This window comes from Lynx canadensis, chromosome B2, assembly GCF_007474595.2.
Source record: "Lynx canadensis isolate LIC74 chromosome B2, mLynCan4.pri.v2, whole genome shotgun sequence".
Classification (NCBI taxonomy): Eukaryota; Metazoa; Chordata; class Mammalia; order Carnivora; family Felidae; genus Lynx; species Lynx canadensis.
This window is the reverse complement of record NC_044307.1, coordinates 119530713-119556671: the sequence shown is the minus strand read 5'-3', so window position 1 is coordinate 119556671 and position 25959 is coordinate 119530713. Positions and strand designations below refer to the sequence as shown.

Here is a 25959-nt window from a genome sequence, read left to right as displayed (position 1 = left end):
ATTTGGTAAAGGCTGAGGACCAGTTGTACATTATAAGAGAACAAAGTGGAAACAAAACTTGATGCAATGAGTGATTCCCTTCTGGATCCCAGAAAAGAAAATATTATAAAGGACATTACTGAAAATATGGAAAATTTGAATTAGGCCTATAAATTAAATAATAGTATTGTACCAACATTAAACCTCCCACTGCGGTTGTATGAGTTAATGTCCTTGATCCTAGGAAATACACATTGAAGTTTTGGGCATAAATGGGTGTGATGACTACCATGTACTCTCAGAAAGTTCAGGGAAGAAAATAAAGATGTATATAAATTATATCATGAGAATATTAACAATCGGTAAAGTTGGATGAAGGTTATAGAAAAGTATAACCTTATTTATCTATTTTTTAAATGTTTATTTATTCTTGAGAGAGTGCAAGTGGGAGAGGGGCAGAGAGAGAGGGATACACAGAATCCAAAGCACTTGTCAAGCTCTGAGCTGTCAGCACGGAGCGTGATGCTGGGCTTGAACTCAAAAACTGTGAGATCATGATCTGAGCCAAAGTTGGACGCTTAACCAACTGAGCCACCCAGGTGCCCCAACCTTATTTATTTTTGAGAGAGAAAGCACAAGTGGGGAAGGGACAGAGAGAGAGGGGGGAACAGAGGGATCAGAAGTGGGCTCTGAGCTGACAGCAGCAAGCCCCATGCAGGGCTCAAACCCATGAACTTTGACATCCTGACTTGAGCCAAAGTTGGACCCTTAACCAAACTGAACCACCCAAGCACCCCTAAATTCAGGTGATCTTATCTAATTTCCACACTGTGGTGGGCAGAGGAACATGAATTGGAGGAATTCTGACTATATTAATTTTTGCCATGTAGCTGGGAATAGTTTTCAATTTGTGCCTTACATTTTTCACTGCACAATTTTTTAAACTAAATCCTACAAGTGGAGAAAATATGTTTTAGAAAATCCAATGGCATTTAAACTATCACTTCAATTAGTTGTAGTTAATGACCATACTTCAATTGACCTCCTAATAGAAATAGTTTATTTTTTTGAAGCCCATGTCACAGGATTTTTCATCACTAGCAAAGCCTTTGTTCCCTGAATGAACTGGTCTTTATATCAGAAAATAATCTAGAACATTGCTAGTCTAGTAATCCAAAAATCTGACTAATGGCATTGCTCTTCAAATAAGTATGGGATCTCTTTGATTAATAACTATATTTTGAAAAATTAAAGATAAACATATACAAAGTGATTTTTTTAAATTTTAGATAATCCCGAAGGTCACAAAATAAAAATTTTATTTCCCTATTTCTCTTTACTATTAATTCCTACCTCTCCCCACCCCAGCTTTATTATGCAAATCAGGGGTTGACAGAGTATAGCCCATCCAAGGGTTTGGGCTTTTTTGTTTTGTTTTGTTTTGTTCTGGCTTTTGGTTTTTTTTGGTTTTTTTTTTTTTTTTGGTTTTTTTTTGCAAATAAAGTTTTCTTGAAGCCAAATCTAGCCCTCCATGGTGTCTTTTGTTTTTGTTTTTGTTTGGTTGTTTGTCTGTTTTTTGTAAATAAAGTTTTCTTGGAACACAGCAACTCTCCCCCTTTTTTAAAATATTATCTATGACTACTTCCTTGATGTAATGGCAGAGTTGAGTAGTTGCAAAAGAGACTATATGCCCTAAATTTTTTTATTATCTGGCCCTTTAAAGAAAAAGTTTGCTGACCCCTAAAAAATGATAGAATGCTATTCTACCTTGTTCTTTATTTAACAATAGACATACATTCAATATATAGATCTACTTCTTTCTTCATAGTATTGGAATAGCATTGCACTCATATTGTTTGTATAAACAAATTCCAGAATTTGTTCAACCAGTCTTTTAGGTTGTTTCCTAGTCTTTCCTACAGTAAAACATATACTGGCATGGGGTTTTTTTTATTAAAAATTTTTTTAATGTTTATTTTCGAGAGAGAGAGAGAGACAGAGTGCGAATGGAGGAGGGGCAGAGAGAGAGGGAGACACAGAATCTGAAGCAGGCTCCAGGCTCTGAGCTGTCAGCACAGAGCCAATGCGGGGCTCAAACTCAGGAACCGTGAAATCATGACCTGAACCGAAATTGGACCCTTAACCAACTGAGCCACCCAGGCACCCCTGTTGGCAGGTTTTACAAGTGAAATTACTGAATGAGGTAATGTGCTTCTTTTAATAAATATTGTCTAATTGTCAAATGCAACATTTCTTGTATAACCTTCACCAAAGTGACACTTAACCTGGTCTCCTTTCTCTTTAGATAATGCTGGGCAGAAAATATGGCCAAAGATTATAAATAAGATAATAAATATAATATGGTAGGTATACCACAGCACAATCTCTGTGCAAAAAAAAAAAAAAAAAAAAAAAAGAGGAACTTTAACACACGTTTGTAGAGATGAAAAAGAGAGGGGAATAATGAAAATTCTGTGACATGGCTTTTTAGAAGAGTTCAGGAAAAATAGAACACTTTATTTTGTGATTATTTAACAGAAAAATCATTTACATTCTGCCCCAATTCATTTATATATTAAGTTAAATAACGGTTTCAAATGTGGGTAAATATGTCTTAAGTTGCAAAATTTCAGAGACAGGCTGTACTTTTTCCTGGTAAAAGTCCAGCCCAGTAAGAAGTTCCACATCGCGGACCCGGGCAATGTGGGCTTTCCATCTCTCTTCAATCCAAACAGCTTCTGGTTTATCTTCCTGTAAAAGTGAAACAAAAGCCTGTTTTTCATAGGGCATTATTTTTCATTAACAGAGGGATCTTCTATTATTTAGAGGTTTTCCTTTTCCCTGTGTTTTTTATTGCCTTAAATCTTAACTTGATACAGCTAAATTTTGTTGTTTACTAAAATAAAAGGAAAACAGAAGTACAAAAAGTATGTTATAACAAATACAGACCACCACAAAGTCATAAAGCTTAGCTATTTTAGTATTTACTTCAGATATAAAAGAAATAAGATATTACAGATGAAGTTAAATCCCCAATGTCCTTCTACTCAGAACTAATAATTAGCACGAGTCCATGTTTTAAAATTTTTACAGCACATCAATCTACAAAATATAGCATGAGTTATGAGTGTTCCAATTTATATAAGCGGTATTATAAGTGGTATTCTATAATTACTTTCTCAATCAGTATTACATGTGCAGGGGTGCCTGGGCGGCTCAGTCAGTTGAGCCTCTGACTTCAGCTTAGGTCATGACCTCACATTTCATGGGTTTGAGCCCCATGTTGGGCTCTATGCTAACAACTCAGAGCTTGGAGTTTGCTTCAGATCCTCTGTCTCCCTGTCTCTTTGCCCCTCCCCTGCTCATGCTCTGTCTCTCTCTCTCTCAAAATAAATGAACATTAAAAAAATTAAAAAGAAAAGAATTATGTGTGCAATCTATCCATAGAGATATATCCAGAGTCAGTTAAATCAGTTGTTTTTAGCTGTGGTTTGTGGTAGCATAGTTTATTTTCTTTTTATTGCCATATTGATAGTATTTTTGGCATTGTAAATAATCCTGTAATGAATAACTTGGCACATGCCTCCCGTATCCAAGAATATGAGTTTCTAGGATACATAAATGGAATTGCTGGATCATAGAGTACATGCAACTTAATTTTCCCAGATATTAAACCTCACGCTCCTCAGGTTATTTATACCAATTTACACTTGCATTGATAGTGGAAGAGAATACCTACTTCCCCACATCCTTGCCAAATCACAGTGTGAAATAGTGTTTTATCTGTTTGATTTTATTACCCAGAGTATCATCAGAGTTGAGTATCTTTTCACATATTTCTTGGCCATCTGACTTTTAATGGGTTTTTTACTATATAAAAATTAGTTCAATCCTTTAGAGCTAAGGATTTCTATAAAATTTCTTATTTTTTATATATTAATTTTCTGATATTCATATGGTACTGCTAATTTCCATTTAGATTTTTTTAAAAGTAAGAAAATTTAAAGGTTTGTTTAGATGAATGTGTTTTAATAACTCTCATTTGACTTCAGCATAGTAGTTTACTTGTTTTTTTTAAATTTTTTGTTTATTCATTTTTTTGAGAGAGACAGAGACAGCACGAATGAGGGAGAGGCAGAGAGAGAGAGAGAGAGAGAGAGAGAGAGAGAGAGAGAGAGAATCCCAAACAGGCTCTGCACTGTCAATGCAGAGCCGACATGGGGCTCGAACTCATGAAACCATGAAATCATGACCTGAGCCCAAACCAAGAGTGGGATGCTTAACCAACTGAGCCACCCAGGTGCCCCTGGTTTACTTCTTTTTTTAAATATGCAAGCTTAAAATAGGCAGCTATTATTTGAGCCAGAGGAAGTGTAAGAGGAAACTACTTCTTGTTTCTAACCACTCAAGCATTTCTCTGTGAGATTCACGATGTGCATTAATTTTTTAAGTAAATACGCAGTGTACTAACTTGAGCCTATTTCCAACAAGAATCTAATTGATTCTTTTTTTTTTCTGCCCTTATTTCCCATTTCAGCAGCATTCACTATTTTTTATCACTTTTTTCACAAAGTTTTCTCCCACTTGATTTATATTACTCTGCTCCCTCATGGCTTAGTTGGTACCCATCCAACTAAATGTTCACTCAACACCTGACTAGGTCTACCCTCTTTTATTTTTTTTTTTATTTTTTATTTTTTAAATTTTTTTTTTCAACGTTTTTTATTTATTTTTGGGACAGAGAGAGACAGAGCATGAACGGGGGAGGGGCAGAGAGAGAGGGAGACACAGAATCGGAAACAGGCTCCAGGCTCCGAGCCATCGGCCCAGAGCCCGACGCGGGGCTCGAACTCCCGGACCGCGAGATCGTGACCTGGCTGAAGTCGGACGCTTAACCGACTGCGCCACCCAGGCGCCCCAGGTCTACCCTCTTTTAAAACTGCAATGAAATAAACCTAAAGCAGGCCACCTAACTCTGTCTAGTCAGGGGTAACACTCAAGTTCTTTAATACCAGGTAGTTCACCTGCACCAAGCAATCCGAACAGAAGCCAGCAATAGACAACTCTTACTGTACTAATGCATCCAACAGAAGAGCAGCCTTGCAAACATAGAGTGATTATGAGCTATATTTAAAAACAACTGACCCTTGAACAACATCGGCTTGAACTGTGAGGATCCACATATATGCAGATTTGTTTCAATAAATACAATACAGAACTGTCATTGTAGTTTCTCTTCCTTGTGCTTTTCTTAATAACCTTTCTTTTCCCTAGCTTACCTTATTGTAAGAATACAGTATACAATACATGTAATAAAATATGTGTTAAATGGGCTACTAATGCTATTGTAAGGCTTCCAGCCAACAGTAGGCTATTAGTAGCTAGATTTGGGAGTTAAAAGCTATATGTGGGTTTTCAACTGTGTGGCGGTTGGCACCCTTAACCCCCCCCATATTGTTCAAGAGTCAACTGTGTATGTGTTCAAATTGTTACATAAACAGAAGTATTGCATACCCCTAAAATACAATGCCCTTTGTTGGGTTTTTCAGGCAATATCAGTTTCAGTATTTTTCTACCCTACTTCTTTATCTTCTCCCCTTAACCACATACAGTTTGGTTATTGCTGCTACCACACTAATGAAATTGCTTTGGCAAGGATAACCCAGCTGAGTGGATTTTTGTTTTTCGAACTTTCACTTAGTTGATCACTACAGGCTTCTAAAATTTCCTTTTTTCTTTCATAGCTCTAACTGATGACTTGTTCAGTGAACACTATCTCTTCAACTGATGCTAGTGATTTCCATCCTAGCAGATAGACATTTCCCTCAATTTGAACTTTGGATCTCTTCTTTCCACTTCCTTTCCTTTGGCAACTTTACTTCACTCCCATGATTTAATACCAGATCTATTTCTATAGTTCTGGTTTCTCTTCCAAGTTCCATGCCTGCATTTTCCAATATCTGCTGAGCAAGCTACAATAACGACAGTCACTTTGACTCATGACAACATTCTCTTTTAACTGACAGGGATTTAACAATACAAAGCTGAGGGAAAAAAAAATAAAAAGGGGAAAAAAAGGCAGAAAATACGGAAAGGACAAGAGACGGAAGAAAATAAATGAGGCAGCATGAATCTAATTCCCCAGACCAAGTGTGGGGTGGAATCATGAATCTATCGTTTCTACAAAATGGTGTTAGTTGCCTCAAACCTCTTCCAGTGGTGGAGTGATTGTTTAAAAGTGCAGTTTCCTTACAACATACCCCTGAAAGCAAGACAACTATTTCATTGGGAGCTTAAAGCACTCGTACCTTTTCTAATGCTAGTGGAAATATTGGTTGATTTAGCCATATTAGGATATAGTTTGTATATGTACTGGTACTTATTGGGTGATTTGATATGTAGAGGATTTTGCTTGTATGCAATTTCACTTTATGTTGACTGTAGCTCCAACATAAGATGTGATTTCTTTAAAACTTATCTAATGCTCACAGCAATTTTATTAGGGAAGGTGATTTTTTATACAGTTGAGGAGATGAACATTCAATTATTTACCCAAAGAAGCCATATCAATAACTGAACACAAGATGTCCAACTCCCAAATCCGTGCATTTAAGATCTATCCTATGCTGCTTCTCATGTATCCTCCTAGATAATCAACTAGCCTCTCAATCTGAAGACTAAAAAGAGCGAATTCATCTTTCCCAAAACAACTGATTGTCTTATATGTGTCCTAGTCAGTTATGCCTAAGTTTTCAGTTACATTTGACCCTTTCCATACTGCCTCTCACCTCCCTCATGTCTGACAGCCACATCTTGTTCACAATCTCTCTCATAGCTTGGTTTAAATTTGCTTTACACTCATCATATTATGTCTCATAATTACCTTTATAAATGCCATACCCTTATTAGTATACTTCAAATTCCTTAAAATCTTAGATAATGTTCATTAGTGTTGATGTCTTATTCCATGGAGATGACTCCCTATTAATTCCAAGATCACCTTTACTTGGGATGTCAGAGGCTTTATAGCATTTGTTCTTTACCTTGAAGCGTAGGTAGAATTTTTAGCAGATGGAAAACAAGGGCACTATAGGAGAGAAAAGTAGGAGCAGTGACGCTGAGGTAGGGAAACCCAAGATATGTCAAGTAGTTTCAAGGACTTCAGTTAGCCCACAACTTGGGTTTGCAGGTCTAACCAAAGATAAATTGTGAAGAGTCTTAAGTGCAGGCTAGGAGTTTTTTGTTTGCTTGTTTTCATTTTTTATTCTGGGTAGATAACGTTTTGGGATGAAAAAGTATGTCATAATGAAAACCTAAGGTTTAAGGTAAACTGGTATACTACAGAGGTGAAGGGGAGGAGGACAAGAGACAATGAAGCTACTTAAGATTCATTTTTAAAAGTCCTGATAAAAGGTAATAAGGACCTAGATCAGGGATATCCAATAGTTTCTTCTACCTACAACCCATTGTAAAGAACTATTTAATTCTGATTCAGTGGTAGCCAGCACCATACTGTATTAGTCACCACTGTCTGCCACTGGAAGAGTAAGTGAAGAATGATGGCTTCCCTGTTTTTGGAAACCTTTCCCCACTCTAGGACTATGAGGGACCCACTGTTTAGCCTCTAACCTATGCCCTCCATCTTTAGTCACTGAAAAACCATTCAAACATTCAAGTTCACATCCTATCTTCAAGACCCAGTTAGAATGTCGCCTTCCCTACCAGGAAATATTTCTCCTTTGAAGTCCTACAACAATTTTATCTGTCCTTCTTTGTGCCACTTTTCTCTTCTTTCTTCTATTTTACTAGGTATCTATGGGCTAGCCTATGAGCACTTTTAATAGAATTCATGTCTATTTCATCTGTGTATCTCCCACAATACATAGTATGATGAAGGCAGTTATGTGTTGAACATCTAAAAGAATAAAGATGAATCCCAGTCTGGCCTAGAACCTATGCTTTTTCCAGTCTCTACTAGCCTATGGGATTTTCCATGTGAACGCCTATTTCTACAACGGACATGCCTAAACTTAACTATCTTATCTACCTGCCAAAATAGTTCTCATTCCTAACTTCCCTCTATGTTTTGTTTTTTTTTTTTTTTTCTAATTACCTACATTTAAAATCTCTGATTCATCTTCCAGTCTCCTTTTTTCTTTGGCTCTTGCATCCAACCCGCTACCAAATCTTTTCTCCACTGAAGGTTCTTCTTAATCCTCTCAATTTGTACAAATTCTGCCCATTCTCAGGGCCCAGCCCTACTCCCTTCTCATTTTACGTAACCTTCCTTTATTGATTATTCCTGCCAAATGTGTTTCAAATTTGAAACACTAAATCCTTATAGCAGTATTTAGCAATTAATAACAACTTTGTGACATCTCTTACTTTTATATTTTAAAAATAACTTTTATATTATCAACTGATAATATTATATTATCTACATGTCCATATTTAATTTATCCTTATTTATATTTCATTTTTATGTCTCATTTACATATCAAAGTTATAGATGTACTCCGTGAGGGCAGAGACTATGTGTTTCTCCTTGGTGCATTCTAAAAAGTTTCTTTCACAGTACTGTACACTGTGAAAATATATTTGTTGAATGACTAGTGAAACCAAATTACAAGAATACATATTTTTTTCTAAAAAAATTCAGGCAAATTTAAGTAACTAGTTACATACAATTTTCCTTGATCCATAAAGATGCTGAAGTAGACTAACACATGATGTTTAAAAAAAGAGTTACTTTAACTCATTGTACGTATGTATATGTAATTAATTTCAGACCTCACGTTTCAAGTTGATGGAGTTTTTTTTACGTATTCCTTCAGGAAACATTAATTTAGTGCCAACTTTGGCACAGCACCTTAAATTTCTATATTAAGAATCAAAATATTAATAAGGTACCAACCCTTCCCTTCTGAGTGAGTGTGAATACAATGTGTATGAATAAAATACGTAAGATACGCATATCTAAAACATGTTCATGTAGGCATATCCATATTTAAATTGATATCTATTACATAAAGATCAATAGTCTAAGGAAAAGCTTAAAAATGTGGTAATTTTTAGTACAACCCTGCCCATGTTGTAGCCAAAGCCACTTTTATAAAAGCCTGGAGGAGATCTGACTAATCATTTTCTCAGGTCCTGAGGACTCTCCAGGAGCATACTCACAGGGCAGCTCTCCACGTTGGTAGGTCGGTGAGGGATAATAAAGGGCAGGACATCCAACCACCCAGGACAGGCGTTGGGGGTGTGGCTCTTATTTTTGCAACTGCTCAGCACCACAAAGTAATGAGTTGGGATGGGAACACTAGTGTTCTTTATATATCTAAAAACACAATGGAAAAGATTGGATGTTGTTATACTTTTGCTTCTAAAATTTATAAATGTCATTATATAAATATTTTAAATGCCAAGGTAAAAATATAGTCCAAGAAAAAAGTACGTGAATAGAAAGTACAAAATCTTATCACATATTTTTAGACTTCCATGAGCCAGAACAGAAATTTATAGAAGTCCAAACTTGGTCATTTTAGCATAAATGAAGAATATTAGAATCCAAAGAAAAGCAGACCATGACATTTTGCCTCCTGTGTTTCCCAGCTTTGTTGACTTTATACTTCACAGAGACCTTTTCCAGGGGAGCAGGGACTGGGACAAAGAAGCCCCAATTCCAACCCTAGCCGTGCATTTCCACTAGATATTTGGGCGGGTGCTGATCCTCTAACTTTCTATGACTTAGTAAGTTTCCTCAACTTTAACATGGAGGTGATCCTGTGCTACCTACTTCACAGTGCGGATATGGAAATAAATCCGTACAACAGATGGACAGTCTTTTAGATCATGAACATGAAAGTATTTTAAAAAAAATTTAAGAGCACGATAAAGGAAAGCTATTATTATGAGCCTGGTAAAAAAAAATATGAGCTGCTACAAGGAGCGATATTACTGGGATTTTAGGATTTTTACATGAACCAGAGCTAGACTTCTGGGTTTGTATCTGGCTTTGCCACTTAGCAGCTGTGTAACATAGACAAGATACTCAACCTCTCTGTGCCTCAGTTTCCTCCTCTCTAAATGGGGGCTAAAAGAATCTAACCTAAGAATGTTTTGTGGACTAAATGAAGTATATGTGTACAGAAAAATACTTGGCATATAGTAAAGTGCTATCAAAGTGTTTGTTAGAATTATTAACTGGTGAAATATAGGATTAATAAACACTAAAATAAGAACAAGGCAAATGAAAATAGAAAAAGGCCACACACTGGGTCATCAAAAATGTTAATCAGAAGGTATAGGTAGAAATTGTTGTGTTGCACAATGTAGGCTTAGACAGCACAATGATTTAGTTTGCCTTTCAAACATTTTGATAATAAAGATAAAACTTCTAAAACTCTGTATGCCTGTATACTGCACTCAAAGGTAGTTCTTAGCAACATATTATGACCAGGTTTAGTACAAAAATGTACAGATTACTAGGACTGGTTTTCTAGGGGAAGCCTATACCCTCTCCTGGAAGGTATTTTATGGATCACTCACTATTGGACAACATTGTGAATCGTCACTACTTGACATTTTATTTATTTATTTATTTTTTGCTGGAATGCTTCTATGTTTACTGATATACAGTGAGTCTTCCTTATCTCTTTAACTTTTACAAAATCACATTTTCCCTGTGCCCATTTGTTTAGAAATTTTCCAAATAAAAATTTTGCTGAACTCTTCCTGGACATTTTTTCCTTGCCTATTAGTTTAAATATTTGCCGTATAAAAGTTTTGCTATATATTTAGATGGTTGAAAATAGTCAATGATAACATCTCTATATAAATATATTGTGTAATATTTCAAATACTAAGCTTTTATTTAGAGTACTGAGGTTTCCCCTCATGATATCCCACTGCTAAATCAAAAAGTCCATTTGTTTTCAAATTACTTACTCTGTAATTTCATTTGGAGCATCAAAATGACCATCATAATTATAATCAAATACTGGCCCACTAACCACATTTACTCCATTTCTTTCCATGGCATGTTTTACAAGAAGAACACTGTGGAAGTAATCCCACATTTCTAAAAATAATAGAATAAGATGTTAAAAATATCAACCCTTATTGCATATGGAAATATTTTCTATTACAGACAGGTACATTTAAATAGCATCAGAGACTGCTTTGGTAATTGTCCATGGTGATTAGGTAATTCTGCAAAACAGTCCATACAACACAATTAAATAAATAGCCACGTTGATGATATTTCTTGTTGCCGATGTAGTTGCCGTTGTGAAATTACAGTAAAATTTGTTTCCAAATTCCTCCCTAGTGCTGAGCTGCTTTGGGGACAGTGATACTAAATAATGGTCAGAACCTACAGACTGCTGTATTGATTATGATTCTAGGGACAAACCACCTAACATTTACTTACGGTAAGTGTCAGTAAAATTTTGTTTTGTGAACAGTCATTTACAGCTAAATTAGGATTAAAAATAAATTATTGAAGCTCTAGTCACAAGGCACCCAAAGTTGAAGTAAAAAAAAAAAAAAATTATGCCAGAGGTCCTTCCTATTCCTAAATTTAAAGCAGTAGAACATAATGACCCAATATCATGGAGAAATTGCCATAAAAGATGTATTTAGTTTGTAAGTTCACAAAGTCACTTAGGTACTTAAATTAATAATCTAAATGTATACTTACTTTTAAATGCTTTATACATAGGGACCAAGTTACTTGTGATTAAAGCATCATATTGACTATCAGAAGTTCTATTGTTTGCTGCAAAACAAATGAATTTGATGAAATCAAACTAGAAGAGAAAATGTATCATACTCCATACTAAGCAAAATACAATTACATACTAATGAAAATTCATTAGCAGTCAAAACATAGGGATACTAAGTACTCTCCAGCAGACATTATCAATAATGCCAGCAGTTTTATGCATTTGATGCCTGTAGGTTGAATGGTGACCCTCAAAAAGATACGTCCAAGTCCTAACCCCGCTGTACCTGTGAATGTGATATACAGGAAAATTGGGTCTTCACAGATAGAACTGAGTTACGGGTCTCAAGATGAGATTATCCTGGACTTAGAGAGGGCTGGTGTTTTTTATAAAAAGAGAGTGCGTTGAGAACAGGAGAGAGTCAGGCGAGAAGGCACTGGGAAGACGGAGGCAAAGATTAGGAGTGATGAGCCATGTATCAAATGATGCCCGGAGCCCCCAGAAGCAGGAAGAGGTAAAAAAAGGATTCTCCCCTAGATTCTCTCCTTCAAAGAAGGCCTGGCCCTGCCAACACCTTGATTTAGATTTCTGGTGTCTAGATCTGTGAGAGATACGTTTCTATTGTTTTAAGCTAGTGGGTTTGTGGTAATCTGTTACAACAGCCCTAGAAAACAAACACTATACCAACGTGAATGCATAGTTATTGAATGTGCACAAAATAATAATGCTATTATAAGTAACCATTCTAAAATCAAATTTTCTTCAGAGAGCTAGTTTTAACTCAATGAAGACTGCTAATGACACCACACAGGATTGGTTCTGAGGACTCATGGATGTGCTGTCTAGCACAGTGAGTGCTGGGCATAGTATGTTCTAGAACCAAGACTACCTCGGTTGGAACCCCAGCTCCATCACCTACCAGCTGAACCACTAGAGCAAAATGCTATGTCCCTCTGCATTTCATTTGTCTCATGGCATCTATGTCATATAAATATCCTGAGGATTAAAAAAGCTGCAAGCCTGTAAATGTTTATTATAATTATAATGCTCTTTGTGTTTAAACATACATTTGGGTGTGTTAACTAATATTTAAATGAAAGGCTAATGAGGGGGCACCAAAAGGCAAGGAAAAACAAGTTGTTGGGTTTTTTCTTTAAAATTTCACATGTTATTCACAGTCCTCAGAACCCCTAGAAGCCTTTTCTACTTTTTAAACTAAGCCCTGAAAGTTGGGATAGCCATCAATATAGCATTACCTCCTTTTCAGAGAAAAATAAGATTAACTTACAACGGACTTTTTAACAAACAGAGTAGTGGAGAGTTAGCAGAGTTTCATTTCATCCTTAATAATTTTTGAGACAAGTTGTTTACTTATTAATTTCATCTCTTTGTCAAGGCAAACATTTATATATCAACAAATGCCTTATGGCTCAACAGATACAATATTATATGCCAATTTAAAAATTTTATTAATAAAATGTTGCAACTATGTAAGGTTTATCCTATGGTTTGCATAAGTTTGGGAGCTTTGTCTGAAGATATTTTAATAAGATATATCAGCTTATTTGTCCTAATTCAGCATTAGGAATTTAAACTGACATGCTACTTGGTTTCATTAAGCCTTTCTTTCCTTACTGTAAGAATCCCTAAATTATAAATCTCTAAACTGACCTTGTAGGTCATGGCTTCCAGAAAAATGAAGCCAAACAGCAGAAGCAAACCCATTCCCAGAAGCTGAAATTGTTGAAAATCTCATGAGTGAGTTAACAAAAATGACATTTCCTGCTGAATAGGGAAAAGATTTGAGTTTAGAAAAATGACATGGGTGGGGCACCTTGGTGGCTCAGTCAGTTGAGCATCTGACTTCAACTCTGGTCATGATCTCACAGTTCATGAGTTCCGCCGCGTCGGGCTCTCTGCTATGGGCGTGGAGCCCTCTTGGGATGGTCTGTTCTACACCCCCCCGCCCCTCCCCCACTTGTGCTCTCTCTTTCTCTCTCTCAGAAATAAAAAATAAACATTTTTTTAAAAAAGGGAAAATGACACTGGTTTTTGTATGTTCCCAAGAGAAGAGACATTTTCTAAAACAAACAAATGAAAAACGTAAAGTTCATTCAGCTATTTAATCCACGGTGTGAAATTGTCGGACATGAGCTTGCCCCATGTGTGACAGGCCAGAATTCCAGCCTGATTTCTCGCCACAGACACAGCTGCACTCTCGGTGCAGGCCTTAGCTGGGGTGGCAGCCAGAAAAAATATTTTTTTAGACGCTTTGCATCCATCTCCAAAGAATCTTCCGTTTTAAAATTAAACTTAAACCTGACGAACTCTCTAAACATCTGGGCCAGATTAGAGCCGATGTGTGGTTCCCACTGCAAAATTTATTAGTCTTTATTATAGCTGTTACACTGTATCAGGTCAGCCCACAACCACTGGAAGCCTCTGGGCAGCTAGTTTAGCCCAAGCAGGTAGTTTAGGTGGGGAGCATATGTTTAAGGCACATGCCCACATCCAGCTGATGAGGGCTTTCTAAGTTGTTGCCCTAAAAAAGAGTTATACTAACCAGGAGGATAGAGGAAGCCGTGGGTGATATTCTCGTCTGCTAAATAAAAGGAACAGTTTTGGCTTTCAGAAGGAGCAACCCTAACATCAGCCCGCAGACAGTCTGGGACAGTGGGAGGAAGAGGCGATGTGTCTCCCTGTTGAAAGAGAGAAAAAGAAAAAAAAAAGTTACACCCACAGTTGTGGCTAACCCATCACCTTATATGGTTTGTAACTTCCCTAGAATGTTTTTCATTTAACCTTTTCCTATTTTCTTAGTGAATCAGGTCTACGCAAGCAATGGAAATGGATGTCTTCAGCAATGTTTTCTTCTGTGGTTCCCTTCTGGTTAGGGACACTGCGAGGGCAAATCAAATACATCTTGGAAAGGAATATTTACAGAATAAAATCCTGAACTGGGAGTAAAAAAGGAATAATGGGAGCTACTGCTAAAAACCAAAATTCTTTTTAGGATCTAACTTTTAGGTGGTGAAATATATTGTACCTGCAAGTAAATTTTGAAAATAAATAACAAACAATTTATTTCAAAAATACACATATGAACTAAGGATGTTGTTCTTCTTCAACTGGGCAACCTGAGATTAATTCAAAGAAGCTATGGTTGTCTGATCTTACTTATTTGGGGATTAAAAAAAAATTGTAGCCATGTTTAATTTATCATGAAATATAGGAACAAGTTTTTTATAATTTTCTTTGTAACTCTATTTAAAGACTAATACAATAATTTATCCACTAGCAAGCATCCTATAAATATGCTGCCTAACCCAAGTACTTAAGGTAATACAGTATTAAATCATCATCATATTTCAATTAGGTTGTAACCATGAGTGAGTAAACATTTTGTTATTCATTTTTTTTTCAGATTTTGATTCATATGCCCACTACTGCCCACAATGTATATATTTCTTAACAAAATTTTTAAAATAATTTATAAAAAATGGTTAAATTAATTTAAGATATCCTTTATTCACTGCATGTGCTAAAAGCAAAAATAAGCTATGATGTCTAAAATGTATATGGCAATCATGTTACAATATACAAATCATGTTGTATACTTTAAACTTATACAATGTTATGTGTCAATTATATCTCAATAAAGTGGGAAAAAATAATATGCATAAGCTCAATTCACAAAGAAAAAGGCAAAAAACACTGTGCACTATATTCATAGGCAAGAGAGTACGATGAAGAATAGGTAGGAGAATAGACATTGAATAGACATGGAATAGGTAGGAGATAAAGATGAGGGAAGTCTGGGGAAAGTCACCCAGAGAATGTACCCTCTAACATACTACAACACTTCGGTTGTAAAACACTTATACAGAAATTGAATAGACTTGTCAACTTGATTGAACACATTTATCTCTGTTCCCTTCTGAAATCCCTTGAAAAGAACATTAATGATGAAGACACATAATGGATAAGAAATTTTCAGAAGCTGGAAATCCTATTTGTTTACTATTGTAACATGACTTGATAGAGCAGTAAACACTGACAACCAAAAGCCTGTGATTGGGGAAAGCACAAAGAAGCTGATTCCTACTGCCAAACCCCAAGGGTAGAACTTGGGAGTTTCCTAAAGACAGGTAATGTACATAGGGCCAGAAAGAAGAGTATAGGTTGAAAGTCTGTAAAAGAGGCTAGATAAAACATCTACTCACTAGAGAGGTTGAACCAGAGGGATGTCCAGACTAAAGGACACCTGCCCAGATAGCAGGTGCACCATATTGAAAGTAATGGGATTAAATAAAAATCTACATACTGAATGATAAGACTCCTGTCAGTCTCATTGCTACCATGAAGGCTACCAATTATATATGCTGGATCAGATTAAAAGTGTCCCTTTTCAGGGAAACAAAAGCCAGCCTGAAAGGAAACCTAGATGCTTACCATTGGGAATCCCCAACAAAATGGCTGTTCTCATCCTGATCAACCTATAGCGAAGTCTATCATCTTGCAAGCCCCAGCCACATAGCTTAGTTCCTCTCCCTTAACATATAAAATTACAGCCAAGGATCATCAGGCGTTTTGTCGGGGTGGGGGAGGAACCAAGACAAAAAAGAGACAATGCGGAGAGAGAAGAAAACTCACTCCTTAGAGAGATGAGAGTATGTACGGCATCCATACAGAAAGAAGAGAACACAATAGAAAAGCAGAAAGAGGGGCGCCTGGGTGGCTCAGTTGGTTAAACATCTGACTTCAGCTCAGATCATGATCTTGCAGTCTGTGAGCTCCAGCCCCACGTCGGGCTCTGTGCTGACAGTTCAGAGCCTGGAGCCTGCTTCAGAGTCTGTGTCTCCTTCTCTCTGCCCCTCCCTGAGTCATGCTTTGTCTCTGTCTCTCAAAATAAATAAATGCTAAAAAAAAAAAAAAAAGGCAGAAAGAGCTCTTGGATATAAAAAGTTATGACAGCAGAAACAAAATATTCAATAAGAGTTATAAGATAAAGTTGCAAATATCTCTCAAAAAGTAGAATTTAACAAAAGATGGAAAAAAAATTAGAGAACATATAAAAACATTAGAGAATCAGTCCAGGAAGTCTTATTAATTTGAAGAAAAATCACCTCTAAAATCTAAACATAACCCATCAAGTAAGTGTGTAGATAGAATAAGAATTTGTTAAGATGCACAAAGTCGTTGGGGCGCCTGGGTGGCTTGGTCAGTTAAGCGTCCGACTTCGGCTCAGGTCATGATCTCATGGTCCATGAGTTTGAGCCCCGCATCAGGCTCTGTGCTGACAGCTCAGAGCCTGAAGCCTGTTTCAGATTATGTGTCTCCCTCTCTCTCTGCCCCTCCCTTGTTCATGCTCTGTCTCTCTCTGTCTCAAGAATAAATAAACGTTAAAAAAAAAAAAAAAAAGATGCACAAAGTCTCAAAAATGTACCTTTCCGTCTTCCTTTCTCAGGAAGTTCCTGAGTGATATAATCTACCAAACCAAAAAGTAAACCAAGAAACATGAAGATTTTTGTGTTAGAGGCAATGGATTAGCTCTCACCATTTATTTCACTCTCCTGGTGCAGACACTGGAAAGCTAAAAACATCTGTTTATATTCTTTCAAAAACACACCCTAGCAAACAGTTCTCAATGACCAGGTTTCTCCACTTGACATAAAGGGGCACGTGAAGATGTTGCAAAATGGGAGAACCAACAATATCGACTGTCAGCTGCGTAGACAACCAGAATATTGTGAGTTGATGGTTCCTACCACACATCCCTATCGCTTTCCTCTAAATCTTCATTGCTTTGTAAGCTTTACTTGAAGTGTGCATTACATGAATGTAGCCATGGTCACATTTTCTGTAATGTAAGCAAGGTGAAATGCCTGCATTCAACAGTTAAAATAATAAAAATGTTAAGGAGGGAAGTGTATTGTAATTTTTAATGAGACTGCAGCTGTAGAAGTTGTACTCAAATAACGGGCAAAAATATTTGCTATTTTCTCTAAGTAGCATAGACTTTGGGGCACATGGATCAAAATGGGTTTAGTCAGAAAGTACTAAAAAAAAGTTACACTTCTTTTGCGTACTGAAAATCCTGTTTCTTACATACATACCATACTTGAACCCCAAATACAAGTGCATCAAGACTAGGAAAGACAGGATGTGGCCTCTTGTATGAACATGAGGTTATGCATTAGGCAGCCCTTTAAAAGGATAGAGGGGAGGTGTGGTCATGTCATTTCTGAGTCCTGGGTTCCTGAGAGAAGATACAGTGAACCATCGCCCCCGCCCCCCCCCAGCACCTCCACACACTGAAACAGGTTCAGCCCTGCTAGCTTTTCAGAGTTCCTTAGAGTTTTTTAAGCCAGGGGAGAAAAGTCAGGAAAAGAATAAATAGAACTCAGACACTCAGATAAAATCTGAACTCCCTAGCTCTCAAAATTCTTCAAGAGAAGTAGGTGATGAGCACAGACAGGAAAGCAAGATACTTTCATTTCTAGTCTGGCATGGGGTTAAAATAAAACTTGAACAGGAGATAAAAGTATCTTTATTGAAGCTACAGACTCTCTTTACCTGTAGGCTGATCATAAAAGCTAGTTATTTATTTGAAGATTGGATTGTTACCATCTGAACTTATGGTAACAATACTAACTGTATACTTTTTAAATTATTCTTCTGGGCATGTGGCTTTTTTCTATAGGGAAAAATATTTCTTATAGTTAAAAAAATGTTTGCAATACATAATAACGTTCCTAGTTTTTTAAAGAGTCACAAAACATGATTAAGTCATAATTTATAATATTAGCGCTAGGAAACTTTGGAAACAAAACAAGGCTATTTAAAAATCCAGCGAAGGAATGTCTGGGTGGCTTAGTCGGTTGAGTGTCCGACTCTTGATTTTGGCTCAGGTCATGATCTCACGGTAGTGAGATTGAGCCCCTCCTCCCCGTCCACCCCCCCCCCCACCACCGGCCAAAATCCAGTGATAAGCGAGGTATGTACGAATATAGATCAAGAGAGAGAGAAGTGCTTGGCAAGTGTGCTAGATTTTCTTCTCTGAAAAAGTTCTTTGATTTATTTTAAATTTATAAGGCATACATTCTAAAACATAATCATAGTTCTTGCTCTTAATTTCAGTTTTTCACCTAGCAACAGAAAAAGCCATTCATCTGGCCCTACTGAGCAGGCCCAGAAGCAAAATGCATATACAGTCTAATCAACTCTAATGGTTTTGAAGCAGTTGTTGTTAGGACCATGATTTCAAATCACAGCTACTTCTCCAGAACTCTTCTGAGATAATAACAACAACAAAAATTAGAAAACCCACCAAAACCACAGAAAAACAAAAGCTCCATAAAACTTAAAGGCACAAGCCAATTGGGCCCATGCTCCAAAAAGTGCTTATTTAAAGTCTGATTTTTTTTTTTTTTCAAACACAGGGCTGATTTACAACATTTTTATGTGAATCTCAAAACATCCTTGTATGTAATTTTCTTGAACCACAACATACTAACAGAGTAATTTCTGAATTAGAAAGCAGAAAATTGCTAGAATTCCATCCTGTCACATGGAGGGAGAAATATACAAGTAGGTCTGTGGGATCAGTGAAAGGGCAGGAACTTTTGGTAACAATGAAGCCAGTTTTAAAACAATAACAAAAAAGAATTGTACTAAACGCCTGGTCTGAGCCCACTTAAAATCTCTCTGCCTCTGATTTCCGCTAAAGCTCATATAAATTCGGGAATGCAAGACAGCAGGGGAAAGTATTAAAAACATCAACATTCCCCTTAACTCCACAGAGTCCCTGATAACCTGGACTTTTCAAAATAGAGAACTGAATAATAAGACTGGCCTTAAATATACTGCCCTTCTCAAAAACAAAAACAAATAGAAATTATTTCAAGGAATAAACAACTTCATATTGTTGTTCCACAGTATGTTGAAGAAAATCACAAACACCATGTTGTGTATTAGGAAAGTGATGTTGCCATTAACCATACACATGAACTCAGGTAACTGTTGGTAAAATATTTGCCCACATTGGGAAATATCAGGGCTCTCCTACCACTGACCACAATTAAACCATTGTCAGCAGCAGAGCTGGTGTTCAGAACACACAAAGCTTCAATTAATAGTGGGAAAATATGCTTATTTTTCTCCAGAAATCTTAAATTGGAACAGAAGAAAACTAAATAAACCAATCACTTCCTTGCCATTAAAAGGGGTGGAATATCTGTACCCTTAGGAAGAACAGTATAGGTTGACGTTTGTCATCAGAATCTTTGGATCTAAGATATCAAGATTTTCTTTACAAAACAGCTTCCTGATTATTTATTTACCCTGCTGGTTGAAAGTACTGCATTGTCCTAAAGCCTTTAAAAATAATGGTTGGGATTAATCTAGCCAACACAGTCATTCAGGAAGCATTGACAGGGCAGCTCTATTGTGCGGATACGTTAAACAGGACCATCCATGCCCTGAAGGGGGGTTTTGACTGGTTTTTGGCAGACTGATTTTTGCTTTCATTTACATTTCCCTGATTGCTAATGAAGTTCAATTGCATGGCTCATAGTCTTTGTCCATTTATTAACTAAGAAGTTTATCATTCTCTTGTTCTCTTGTTTATTGGAAGAAATTTATTAGCTAGTCTAGATCCTAATTACCATTCTGGATACTACTCATCTCTTGTTTCTTATATGCAATGCAAATATATTGTCTCATCCATAACTTTGTCTTTTTGTCACACATTAATGTTAATATGGTCAAATTAATAATTTTTTTTATTCTTGGGTCCTAAGAAATCCTTTTCTATCCCAAGGTCATAAGGATATACACAAAGGAAAACAGATTTGCTGTTCACGTTTAAGTCTATAAATCTACCAGCAATTTAATTTTGTATACGGTGTGAGTTAGAGATCTGACATTTTCTTTATTTTGCTAGCCACACGTCCCAGGGTCACTTACCCAAAAGGTGTTTCCCAGACAGTGAGAAAGGAAGAGAATATAAACAGTTGGATTCTCAACTTCAGTCTGGAGAGCTCTATGACAAGGCACATCTATACATGTAAGTCTAGCCTGACTTATTAGAATACTGTATCCTTCAGGGAAGGATTACTTTTTATTCACATTGTGTTCCTTGTGCCTGCCATAATATACACAGCAGATAGTAAGGTATTTGTTAAATAATCAAATAAATATAAAGCCCTTTATAATCTAGTTACCATCACCTTCCAGGTGCACCCACTGTGTATGTAGGATATACAAAATAAACGGCCTCTGTATAAAATGCCTCTGTATTCCTGTTGCTTCTTTTTGAAATATTTCCTACCTGCCTTACCAATTGGCCTGTAAGCACCTTCTAATTTCTCCAGGCAAAACTCAGTGTGTTCCTCTTTTGCACCCATACAGCACCTATAAATACCTTTAAACAATATCTGGGCTATTGTCTTACAAGACAAACTCACTTTGGGACCTCTACTGAAAATCAAAATTCAATTCTTAGAATATTAGAGAGCTACAAATGTTTTTTTCCCAGTCTTTGGGGATCAATGGACACAGAAACTTACTGGCTTGAGTACTGTATATGAGCTCCACATGGGCATCCTGATAGCTTTTCCAAATCCACTGACATATTCCCTGTGATAGAGAAGACAGTGCTCCTTGTTCTTCTGCATGACCCTGGGCCTCCCAAATGGCACATTCAGTTTCTCTGTGGCTGTTACTAAAATGACAATAACATAAAAATGGTTGTAAAATTAGCAAATGCTTCTATGCATAACGCTATCATTCTCAGGGTACTGGGTGGCTTAGTTGGTTAAGTGTCTGACTCTTGGTTTCAGCTCCGTTCATGATCTCCGTTCATGTGGGTTCGAGCCCTGCATGGGCGCTCTATGCTGACAGCACAGAGCCTGGTGGGAATTCTCGCTCTCTCCCTCTCTCTCTGCCCCTCCCCCACTTGTTCTCTCTCACTCTCTCAAATAAATAAAAACTTTTAAAAAACCATCATTCTCTGGTGGTTTATTATATGCCAGTTACTCTCATAAATATTTTACATACTTAACCTCTTAATTCTTACAACTCTGAAGTGTTATTATCCCACTCTATATATTACAAAACTAGGGCTTAGATAAGTTATTTAGCCAAGCAGCTAACAGCTCACAGGACATATTTAAAGAGGGAAAAACCTCAAAATCAAAAGGACATACTTTGTAACAAAGATGACCTACATTAATAATTATCATAGGAACAATGTTGCAATTTTATAAAGAAAAGTATGTCCCAATGTATTTATTTTTATTTGCCCATTAGTATATTCTAAAACTCCATCAATTATTGATACTTTAAAAACCTGCAAGGTATTCATGCCATGAAATAACACTCAATAGATTATAAAAAGATTATAAACCAACCAAGACATTGACTGAACTTTTACTGTGCGTCAGGCACTATTTTAAGTGCGCACATAGATTAACTCATTTAATCTTCATAAAAACTCTATAAAGACGGTATCTCCATTTTAAAAATGATGAAACAAGCCCAATGAGTTTAACACAAGAATACTTTAAAGATAACGGATATTAATAATGTCGCTACAGGCCAGGCGCTGTTCTAAATTCTTTCCATGGATTAATTCTTTCAGTCTTTACAACCACATGAGGTGGGTACCATTATTATAGATGAGTAGACAGAGGCACAGAGACGTTAAGTGATTTGGCTCAGGTTACACAGCCAAGAAGCAGTAAAGGTAGGACTCCAACCCAGGCAGTGAACCCTGTTCACATCTAAGAAAGGGAACAGGGGACCGTAGAGAAGGCACAACCATTTCAAGGAATTTGTTGTGTTCCTGGAACCACTATAACTACCCAGGCTTGCAACTGATCTTACCAGATCTAGTTCTGTTTTTTCCCCCTCCTATACATTGGCAATACAATCTTTATGTTCAAAAGCCTCTGTGAGTTTATTTTAAAGAACCCCCAAAAAGGCAATATTGTGTTTTGTTGGGCCTAAACATCAAAGGCTTGACATGTTTTCTACTGACTTACTTTCATTTTGGGAGAGATTTAGCATTAGATTCACATGTTCTAAAGCAGCATTCTGTAAAACAATGTGGGGAAGGGAGAAAGTAAGTCAAAGTGATAACACATGTTGTAAAAGGTGATCAGGATTATTTCCTGATCAGGATTGCAGTAATCACATGAATATTTTACTACTCAACAAAGAAGCCAGACTAACTTGAGTTTAAATTCCAATTCTGCCACTTACTCAGAAATACAGAGATACTATTACTCCTTAAAAGACTTTGTGTGGGAATTTGCAAAGATACAATTGATGTTGGGGCAAAGCATTTTGACCACAGCTAGAATCAACTGCTAAACTGAAATAACAACATCCCTGGGCTTCTAGGGCTTTAATAGGAGTACAACTCACTTGAGGGTCTTGTTAAAATGCAGATTCTGATTAGTAAACCTGAACTCAGTGGGGCCTGAGATTCTAGATCTCTGAGCAGCTTGCAAGTGAGGCAGATGTTGATCCTGTGACCACACTGAATAGCAAAGGGCATTCTTTACAGAGAAGAATTTGGAAGCTGGCAGTCAGGAGGTAGACCAAACACCCATGACCTGAGACAATTTACCTGACTTCTCTGACCCTTCTTCGTTCCTAAAATGTAGACTAAAACACCCACACTGTGATGTTTATTATTATTACCATTATTTTAAATGGCACTTCCATCAAAGTTGTCTGTAGGTAAGAAACCCGCATCCATACTTTGATCTTGACTGTGGATTTGATTTTTATTGGGAAGCTTGACTGGACTTTTATCCTTTAAAGCCTCTTTTGGTTGGCATCTATCTATATACTTTTTGATCTGTGTGGTGTAATGGTATTTGGAGGATTATAGAAGTCTTTGCTGACTCCTTGTTATAAGGAATAATTCTTGGCGGAGGCAGCAGGTGCTTATTGAACTCTACAACCACATTTTGAACTTGGTGTCAAATGCACGTTGACATTGGTTTTAACTTGATGGATTCCTGATAACTGGGCTCTGATTCCATTCTGAAACCCCAAGCCCCATCCATGTGCTCTAGTTCTCACAAGGAGAACTTGCATTTTGAGCTCCTGTTCTGACTCCTTGCCTTTTTGGGGTGGGGGTGGGGGTTCCTAGCACTGGAATCTCACCTTACTGACAGTCTCCTGGGATCTGAAGTCAAGCTCCTGAACTCAGCCAAGTGCCTGATGCACTAAAAAGACCTGTAAGAGGTCTTGTTGCTGTAAGAGGGATGGTTTACCAAGGAAATAAAAAAGAGCTCCAAGATTCTACTAATTTGAATGGTTAAGGACACTTAGCTCACAAGGGAATTAATAAATTTCAAATAGTGCTTTCCAATTTTCAAAGCATAGTCACGTACTTAATTTACAATGCATCTCTCGTCCCCAGACAAGGTTCAGAGAAAACACATACATTTACTTAGTAACGATCCTAACTAGAACACAAACCTGGTTGTCAGCTACCCTGACTATAACCCGGGTTATGGAAATTAGTTTGCCCCTTTATATTCTTATGAATATATGAAGTTATTACTTACGCTTTGTAGCATAGGACATGAACAATGGAGAGTATCTATGGGCAGTGGGACAGTAAAGCCACAAACAGAAAACTTCGACACTTCCTCTGCATGGGATGGCTCATAAAAAGGGACCTTCAGAAGATGGTTTAAACTACCATGGGTGCCATTATTTGGTGCTGGTTGAATGTGTAGAAGGTCTGTTTTTAAAAATAAGTTCAAAGTAGTTTTAAATTAAAAGGCAACAATATCTGTCTAGGAGATGGAAGAAAACAAAATTTCCATTAATAAATTCTGCGGTAAGGGGCACCTGGGTGGCTCAGTCGATTGAGCATCTGATTTCGGCTCAGGTCATGATCTCGTGATTCATGAGTTCGAGCCCTACATCGGGCTCTGTGCTGTCAGGCTGACAGCCCGCTTCAGATCCTCTGTCCCCCTCTGTCTGCCCCTTCCCAGCTTGTGCTCTCCCAAAAAATAATTAATTAATTAATTAATTAATAGATAAATAAATAAATTCTGCCGTAAAACAGTCTTGGACTGCATGTGCCATTGGGTTTACTGACTCTTGCCCCATGGTTTCACCACCTCCTCTTTCTAGAGAATGGGGACCGTTGCTGTAAGAGCTATAGGAATTTTCAGGAACTGTGTCTGCTCCTCTAGAGAAAAGTATTATTGCTTAAAGGATCACTTTGTTCTTTAAGCATATCATGGTCTTTCTAGCATAAAAAGCTATAGTTTTATCAAAAAACAATTTTGAAGAAGTTAAATAATTTACAATCTTATTGGTAGTATATTTACTTAATTATATGAAACTTCTCTAAGGACAGATACCTTTAAAAAGTTAAACTCATAGATTTTGCTTAATATTTAGATAACTTTTTCTATTTTGTTCTATAACAATACAATATACAAATATTTTATGAACATAGCCTTTTAAGTGGCCCCTGCTGAATACCGCCTAATAGATCTCTTCCAGAACTTAAATCCTATCTGGTTCCTTCTAAGCTTCCCCACAAAGGGCCAGCATCTCTGACCACACATCCAGGTGGAGAACCAAGAATCGAAGTTGTTAAGACTACAACACAGTATTTTCAAATGGATACTCTTTGGTTTCTAAGTCATATTCAATCACCACACGCCTTTGGCAAGATTAAGAGTGACAATGGTGAGGATATTTATGTCAGAATTCTAAAGCTCAAGGTGAAATTGCAACTTACCCATTACCTTGCCTAAACGATTTGTTAATACAATGGTTTGAAGTAAGCATGTAGGCATAAAGGTAGGGGAAATCCCCTAAAACTCTAATTATTTAAGGTTTTTTTTTAACATTGAGTATAATAATAAGCACCTATACAAATAGGATTTCTATCATCCTTTTATGCCAGAAGCTTTTTCTCTGTAATTACAAGAAAATACTTGTGTTTTAGAGGTTCTTTTCCTACTCTGAAAAGTTGGAAATGTAATTTTACTCACCTAAGTTTTATTAAGTTTTCAAGTAGTAACTAACTGATAGAAAGGCTCATCTCCTGAGATCTAATCTTTGTCATTACCAGCAATCAGAAACAATAATTTCATAAACTACTATGGCTGAATAATTCAGAATGGTGATTCGTTCTTATCTTTTCTACTTTCTATCTTCTTAGTGCAGAGCAGCCCCCTCTGGGATTCAATTTATTGCCAATTTCAAA

General features: G+C 36.8%; 1 protein-coding gene across 3 annotated transcripts in view; it reads right to left on the bottom strand.

Moving 5' to 3' along the window:
- Positions 1 to 2463: 2463 nt before the first annotated feature.
- ENPP3 (ectonucleotide pyrophosphatase/phosphodiesterase 3) overlaps positions 2464 to 25959 on the bottom strand; it is a 75831-nt gene continuing 52335 nt past the window's right edge. For all 3 annotated transcript variants that reach the window (XM_030316363.2, XM_030316360.2, XM_030316362.1), the window contains 8 exons: positions 24293 to 24471; positions 22751 to 22802; positions 21275 to 21429; positions 14269 to 14404; positions 11681 to 11758; positions 10927 to 11059; positions 9160 to 9316; positions 2464 to 2730 (listed from right to left, as the gene is read on the bottom strand). In XM_030316363.2, coding sequence (XP_030172223.1) covers positions 2560 to 2730; positions 9160 to 9316; positions 10927 to 11059; positions 11681 to 11758; positions 14269 to 14404; positions 21275 to 21429; positions 22751 to 22802; positions 24293 to 24471 — 1061 coding nt within the window. In that variant the 3' untranslated portion in view covers positions 2464 to 2559. The remainder of the gene's footprint in view (positions 2731 to 9159; positions 9317 to 10926; positions 11060 to 11680; positions 11759 to 14268; positions 14405 to 21274; positions 21430 to 22750; positions 22803 to 24292; positions 24472 to 25959) is intronic.